At 56.5% G+C, this 7732-nt stretch overlaps 3 protein-coding genes across 3 annotated transcripts in view; 2 read left to right on the forward strand and 1 right to left on the reverse strand.

Moving 5' to 3' along the window:
- Nucleotides 1–662: 662 nt before the first annotated feature.
- BDV59DRAFT_192656 (ZZ type zinc finger domain protein) lies at nucleotides 663–4967 on the forward strand (the record flags this gene model as incomplete). The annotated part of the gene is made up of 6 exons (XM_073692086.1): nucleotides 663–797; nucleotides 1044–1815; nucleotides 1865–3302; nucleotides 3413–3417; nucleotides 3585–3976; nucleotides 4035–4967. 6 exons carry the CDS (start codon nucleotides 663–665, stop codon nucleotides 4965–4967), a joined length of 3675 nt encoding a protein of 1224 aa, XP_073549080.1.
- Nucleotides 4968–5819: 852 nt separating this feature from the next.
- Nucleotides 5820–7660, forward strand: BDV59DRAFT_176215 (S-adenosyl-L-methionine-dependent methyltransferase). The gene is made up of 5 exons (XM_073689404.1): nucleotides 5820–6014; nucleotides 6068–6194; nucleotides 6242–6365; nucleotides 6431–6870; nucleotides 6931–7660. The coding sequence occupies exons 1-5, from the start codon at nucleotides 5874–5876 to the stop codon at nucleotides 7242–7244; spliced, it is 1146 nt and encodes a 381-aa protein (XP_073549081.1). The 5' UTR covers nucleotides 5820–5873; the 3' UTR covers nucleotides 7245–7660.
- The window catches only part of BDV59DRAFT_16942 (uncharacterized protein), a 3595-nt gene continuing 3155 nt past the window's right edge, over nucleotides 7293–7732 (reverse strand). The window contains exon 4 of the mRNA XM_073688242.1: nucleotides 7293–7692. Within this exon, the coding sequence (XP_073549082.1) occupies nucleotides 7686–7692 (7 nt within the window). The 3' untranslated portion in view covers nucleotides 7293–7685. The remainder of the gene's footprint in view (nucleotides 7693–7732) is intronic.

Below are 7732 nucleotides of genomic sequence, written 5' to 3' on the forward strand. Positions count from 1 at the left end.
CTGGGTAGATTCGTGATTCGATGCATAGTGCTAGCGTTGCTTCTTGTTTGGATACCATCATGGGCAGGGGATGGAATATTACTACTGATAAGTGCATTCCATAATGGACGAGTAAGTGAAACAGTTTCTTCGGGGAATGTAAGGACGAGTCTCCTATCTGGAAGGGGTATCTCTAAGGGATGGGCGTGAGGAAGCATACTGCGTAGGTGGGAGCATGGCGATAGGAGAAATAGAGGTACCTGGGATGCTCCGATGTACCGACTGATGTATGAGGTGTACATTCACGTTGTACTACTCGTATTACTGGATAAGCTGTATAAAGTAATGCGCATAACGGTATGATGACGACGTCGGTCACGGGACTGCTCCCGGATGCAGCCAATCCGGAGACGGACAGCTGGTAATACCGATACCGCTATACGCAAGCAGATGACCACCAGACCGTCTTTTCTTATCACTTCATCATCATCTTCTTCTCCTCATCCTCTTCCTCTTCTCTCCCTTCTTCTCTCCATCCTCTTCCTTTCTTCTCTCCATCTCTCCATTTCTTTTCTCTCTTTCCTCTCTCCTCATCTCCCATCTCCATCAGGTTCCTCTCCTCATCGTCTCCTTGCGGGAGTACTCCACCCGTCTCACTCCTTGACCTCATCACTGCAGGCATCATGTCCTCCACGTCCCCCACAGCCCCCTCCGTCGACCTCAATACCCTCATCACCCTCAAAGTCCTCTACAATGATCATACCCGTCGCTTTAAGATTCCCCTGAAAGAACTGGGAGCTCGTGTGCTGCCTCAGAAGGTCCGTCTTGACCCTTCCCCACCCGAGCTCCGTCCGTCACCAGACCATCGTTGCCGCGTCTTCCCCATACATACCCATGTCGATCGATCCGTAATCCACTGCATCTCTCCATCTTCGCTCCTCACTTGCCCCGATCCTGCCGCCTGCATTCTTCCGTCCCTCTCCCACCCCGGCATACCTCTTCTCTTCCTCGTCTCCACAATCCCTGCCCCTACATCATTCCGACGTACCGACTAACGGCCCCAGCTCCGTCATCTTCTTGGCATTCCGGCAGACGTTAACGTCATTCTTGAACGTTACTCCGACAGCGCCGCCTCTTACGTCCGTCTCGACAGCGAAGACACCGCCATCTACAGACAACTCCATCGCGCTGCCAAGGCCAAGTTGAAGTTACGTATCAAAGTCACGCGGCTCGATGTCCCTTCCGCCCCGGCCCAGACCGAAAACCTTCCGGAATACTGCCCCTCCCCCCGGTGCAACTATCTCGAGACCGTCCTGACCAGCCCCCTTCCCGGCGATCAGCCCATGACCGACCTCCCCGGCTCGTCGCAGTGGTGTGATCCAGTCCGGCCGACCCCTTGTCGCGAATTCCTCCCCGACAGCATCACCAACCCGGTCGTCTCCCACACCTCGCCTAACGGCATTTTCTGTATCGACTGCAACCAATGTGGTCGTTCCATTCCCAATGAACACTATCACTGCAGCATCTGTGACAACGGCGATTACGATCTTTGTCTCAGCTGTGTGCAAACGGGCTTCACGTGCTTGAATGATGAGCACTGGTTGATCAAACGAGTCGTCACCGACGGCGTTGTGACCAACAGTATCACCGAGAAGGTGCCTCCTCGCAAGGTCCGCGCCCCCGAGCCCGAGAAGGAACAGAACGCTTCCATCCCAGAGGCCCCCCTCCCCGCTCCCATGGCGCCCCCGACGTCGCCGGCGCCGCCCCATGGGATTCGCGAGGCCCCCGAGCTGGCCGCCCCCTCTGCGGAGAGAATCTGCAATGGCTGCCTGCGAGGTATGTTCCTGTATTTGTCCTACCTCTACCGTCGTCTAACGGTCGCCAGAATTTGATGAAACCAAAATGGTCACTTGTGACAATTGCGCTGACTACGATCTCTGCACTGGCTGCATCCTCAACAACACTCACGGCCACCACCCCGCCCATACGTTCAGTGTGATCAGTGAGGACAACTTCTGTCTGAAGAGCCTGGTATTGTCGCGCTGCAAGGCCGGCCGTAACGCTCAACACTCGGCGATCTGCGACGGCTGTGAAAAGCGCATCGCGGGAGTTCGTCACAAGTGTCTGTCCTGCCCTGACTGGGACTACTGTGCCGACTGCCATGAGAACGCCGCGCAGATCCACCCCGGCCATCGGTTTGTCCCTCTGTACGGTCCTATCGCCGAGCCCGTCCAGCACCACGAGGTCCACTATGGCATCTACTGTGACGGACCCCTCTGCAAGGACAAGCCGTTCCCTGGCTACATCACTGGTGTTCGCTACAAGTGCTCGGTGTGTTTCGACACCGACTTCTGCGCCAAGTGCGAGGCGCTTCCGACCAACTCGCACAACCGCACGCATCCGATGGTCATGCTGAAGACCCCGGTGCGGAATGTGAGCGTCAGCACGGTTCAGGAGCATCCCATGGGTAACCACGTGCGCTCGCTCGGGGATCAACCGATGCCTCGCGCATCGGTCCAGGTCACTACTCCTGCCGAGCCTAAGCCCTCGCCTCGGGTGAACCTGCCGAAGCCTGTCGTGGAGCCTCCGGTGTCCGAATCCACCGAGCATTCTACCCCGTCGTCCGCAGACGCGGCCACCGACCCGATGGTGAACATCGAGAAACCGACTGAACCTTCCGATGCTACCTATCGCGCCTTCTTCGAACGCGACATCATTCCCGATGGCACCACCATGCGCCCCAATGAGGTGTTCCAGCAGACCTGGACCCTCTACAACCCGGGTCCACTTGCCTGGCCCGTCGGCAGTGGCGTCCGTTTTGTCGGCGGCGATTCGATGTTCAACGTGGATATGGATCGTCCGCTGAGCCTGGCCTCGGTTTCGGATGCGCTGGAGAGCAACAAGCTCGTCGAGCCGCTGCAGCCGGGCCAGCGAGCCGACTTTACCGTCTCGCTCAAGGCCCCGAGCCATGTGGGCACCGCCATCTCCTACTGGCGGCTGAAGCTGGCAGAGGGCACCCCGTTCGGTCACCGGCTGTGGTGTGACATTCGCGTGCAGGATGCGCCGCCGGTCGAGCCCACGGTGGAGGCGACAGAGCCAGCCGGCAGCCAGATGGTCTTCCCCAAGCTGGAGAAGGAGTCGCCCTCGGCCAGCACGCATGAGAGCGCTGCGCCGGCCCCCTCGGTGACCCACTCGTCGGAGCAGGATGTCCTCGAAGATGTGGAGAGCCTGACCATTGCGGATGACGAGACCGAAGCTGGCTTCTTGACGGACGAGGAGTACGACATCCTGGATGCGAGTGACCAGGAATTCATCGATGCGCGGTCGGTGCACACTTGACATGGAGAGAATGAGGAGTTTTGCATGGGAAAGGATGGACAGTTTGCCTACTCTTTGGATTTCAACACAGGCCGGAACACTTACAGCTACTGAGATTGTGTACGTTTTGCCTAGTAACATGAATGGGATTCTCTGCTTCAAGTAGTCTTCTGCTGTCACCCGAGGTTATCATTCTCTCTCCATCTCCACCCTTCCTCTCTGGACAATGATCGGCTCGTCTCCACTTGTCCAACCGAGCAAGAGACATTCCAACGGTTGACCTGGAGTTCCCCGCGTGTCTGACTTTCTCTCCGCTTCCCATCTCCCTTCCTTACTACCACTACCACGACCACCACCGACGGCCGACACCACCATGGGCGCTTGGCTGACTCTCGCGCTCCTCGCCGTGCTCGTGGCGACGCTCTATGGCCCCGTGTCTCGCGGGCTGACCGTGCTGGGCGTGTGGCGCCCGTCCAACTTGACCGTTGCCCAGCAGGTGCCTTTCCAGAAGGTCGCCGACACCATACACTGCGAAGACCTCCACTATCATGAGCCGTCGGGGCTGATCTTCACGGCCTGCGAGGACTCCGTCGAGACGCGGTTCAAATGGTTTCCCCCCTTGGGCAATGTCGACGGACCGGCCACCACGACAGGCTCGATCCATGTCATCCAGCCAGAGGTACACAACACCCCTCCATCCAGAGCAGTCCACCAGACACCACCGCTAACCCACATAGACGATGAAATCCACCCGGCTGGCGTTCGAGAACTTTGCCGGCCCCTTCGTCACCCACGGCATCGACCTCGTCGCCGACCCAGCCCGCTCCGACGCGCTGTACATCTTCGCCGTCAACCACCTCTCCAACCCGGCGTACTTCTCCACGTCGACGCCCGCCCCCGATGAGTCCCCCGCCGCCTCGCAGATCGAGCTCTTCCACCACGTCCTGGGCTCCTCCACCGTCCGCCACGTCCGCTCCATCGCCCACCCGCTGGTTGTCACCCCGAACGACCTCTACGCCGCATCGCCGACCTCCCTCTACGTGACCAACGACCACCGCCACCGCGCCGGCTTCAAACGCACCATCGAGGACCTCATCCCCGCCGCCCGCTGGTCCAACGTCGTCCACCTGCAGCTCGCCGACGGCAGCGGCGGCGACATCCACGCCTCCACCGCGCTCACCGGCCTCCAGAACAACAACGGCCTCGGCCACGGCCAGTCCCCGGACGAGATCCTCATCTGCAGCGCCATCGGCGGCACCATGTACCGCGCCCGGCCGCATGCCAGCGCCAACGCCTCCTCCCCGGCCCTGGAGGTCGTCGACGCCTTCCCGTACGACAGCACCATCGATAACCCAAGCTACTACGTCGATCCGTTCCGCGACGCGGCCGACGACGCCAGCGGCTACGTCCAGGCCGGCCTGCGCAGGGCCATCGACATGCCCGCCACCCATGCCGACCCCCACGGCCGCGACGGCGCCATGGTGTGGTATACGCGGCGCGCGCCGGGCTCGCGCGAGTGGGTGACGCGGGCGTTGCTGGAGGACGACGGCGCGATGATCCGGAGTGCCAGCTCGGCGGTGTTGGTGCCGACGTCGGGACGCAAGGCGAGGCTGTTCGTCTCGGGATTTGTGTCGGAGAGTGTGATTGCGTTGGAGGTGGATCTATCATAGCCTAGAAGGATTACTATGATGTGAACTTGGAGGAATTTGAATGTGTGATTCGAAGTAGCTAGTGGGAATGATCCTATATTATTAACACTATTCTGATTCTTCGGATACCCTTTAGTTCATATTTTCATTATACTAGATTGGTATAATCCGTAGTTACTGGTATTAAAATCTGTAGTTTCGGTATAGTTCGTTGGCCAAGAAAACACTAATCCGACAACAGATCACGACGCCCAGTACTGCATCCGTTAAAGCTGGCAGATTGTAATCGTGTCCTTCACCGTACATAGAGAGTAGAGGACCGACGACCAAGAGCAAATAAATCGGTTGACAAATTTGTAGGTACAGCGTACTCTTAAGCATACCATTGAGTATCTTGGCGGTACCATCGTTTGTTAACGCAGCGACCTTTCTATCTTTGCCATTATACACCCCGAAAGAGAAGTGCAGGACAGGACGACTTCGCGCCTTTTGTCCGAAGGGAGGGGCTGCTGGGGTGGGGGCCAATCCTTCCCAGCCCCATGCTCCCTGTGTCCTAGTCGACCGTCGTTAATGCCTGCGTGGAGCAGCTAGAGCACCGGCGTGGGCATGAAAAGAGGATAACGGTCAAGGGTGAATGCTGGTGTTCAAGAGGTGAGCGAATCACCACCGATGCGGATGGGTGAGTACATCACCTACCTCGCCTAGGGCTTCAGTGCGGCAGCCCCCAAATCAGCACTATTATCAGGTTCACCACGAAGCTAGAGAAGCCGCAGGTGTACCCTCCAATTACAACAGGAGCTCGTCGGCGGCGGTATTAACATTAACCGCCGCTGTGTAGTTAAATAGCGTCAGCATTCTCCTGTTCCAGCCTCATCTCGCCTAGTGATTCTCTAAATCCCGCATTCTGTCAGTGACTTAAGCAAAGCCATGGAGGCCCTAGCCGAGGAAGTTCGAAGACAGGCCACGGCCGGTGATGAGAAAACCCGCAAGGATATTTTGGATGCCCTGGGCATGCTGTATGCTTCCATCGAATCTCCAGATGACACGGTTCAGCGGTTCACCTTCTACGTATGCACCCCATCTGCGATGGCTTATGCCAAATTTACAATGATCTCTCCCAGAATATGCAACTGGCTTGCATTCGCACTGCGATTGATCTGGAGCTATTCGAGCTGTTGACTCAGGCTGACGGCCCACTCCATGTGGACCAGCTGAGTGAGATGACGCAAGCCAATCCGGTATTCCTGGGTATGTGATGGACGTACATGGATGATGACTCTGCTCTAATTGAACAGGACGGTTACTGCGTTATCTTGCTTCCTACCATGCAGTCCAGGAGGTCGCTAAAGATACCTTCACGGCGTCGAATATTTCCAAAACATTCTCCCAGCGGGGATTCCAGGCAGCTGTTGGCCACCTGTATGTATCATTCCCACCTACTCTTTGCCTAAAGTACGTTTGTCCTAACTGGCACAACTCCATAGCTTTGACAATGCTGGGCCGTCCATCCAAGCTCTTCCGGCTTTTCTGAAGGAGAACGGGTACCCTGATATCCAGGACAATGTACAGACGCCCTTCCAAATTGTCATGAACACGGAACTGCCAGCTTTTCTATGGCTACAAGATCACCCGGAGAATCTAGCATTCTTCAACGAGCACATGAAAGCCAACCGGTCCGGAATGCCCACCTTTTTGGATGTGTTCCCGACCCTTGAAAAGGCCAGCGGGCTGAGCCCCGAGCGGGCACTCTTTGTGGATATCGGTGGAGGATTCGGCCAGCAGGCCATTTCCTTTAGGGACAAGTACAGCCAACTTGCAGGCCGAGTGATTGTTCAGGATCTAGCCCCGACCACGGCCACTGCGACACAGCACCCCGGCGTGGAGTCCATGGCGTATGACTTTTTTACTCCGCAGCCGGTCAAAGGTACGACCCTGTCTAACTCCGACAATTAGCTGGCAGTAGGCAGCGCTCACAGGCGGACAGGTGCGAAATTCTACTATTTGCGGAATATTTGCCACGACTGGCCGGATCACAAATGTCTGGAGATCTTGAAAAACATCGTGGATGTTATGGCCCCAGACTCTTACATTCTTATTGATGACATGGTCTTGTCTAACGTCGGCGTTCACTGGCAGCAGGCACAATTGGACATGCTAATGATGGCCGCCTTGGGGGCGCGTGAGCGGACGCAGGAACAGTGGAACAAGCTGTTGCAGAGCGCAGGATTGAAGATCAACAAGGTGTATACCTATACAGAGAGTTTGAAGGATAGCATTATCGAGGCAATTGCAGCATAATGCAAAACTGTCAAGAGTGCCTCCTATATAGTTTCTCCCTTTAGACTAGCTTCCTGGAGTAACTTGACAACTCTCTCGTGTCCATTCGCTGCAGCGAAGGATAGAGGAGTTTCACCATATTGGGACTTCGACTCCACATCCACCTTTCCAGTGTCAAGAAGCAGTCTCACAACTCCCTCATGTCCAAACTCTGCAGCCCAGGATAAAGGAGTTCGGCCATATCGAGAGTCCTTAGACTCTATATCTACCTCCCCAGTCTTAAGAAGCAATCTCACAACTCTCTCATACCCATACTCTGCAGCCCAGGATAGAGGAGTTCGGCCGTCTATAAAGTCCTTAGACTCCACATCCACCTTTCCAGTCTCAAGAAATAGTCTCACAACTCTCTCATGTCCATACTCTGCAGCCCAGGATAAAGGAGTTCGGTGAAACCGAGAGTCCTTAGACTCTACATCCACCATTCCAGTCTTAAGAAGCAGTCCCACAAC

The sequence above is a fragment of the Aspergillus ambiguus genome, assembly GCF_047715705.1.
Source record: "Aspergillus ambiguus strain CBS 117.58 unplaced genomic scaffold BDV59scaffold_11, whole genome shotgun sequence".
Classification (NCBI taxonomy): Eukaryota; Fungi; Ascomycota; class Eurotiomycetes; order Eurotiales; family Aspergillaceae; genus Aspergillus; species Aspergillus ambiguus.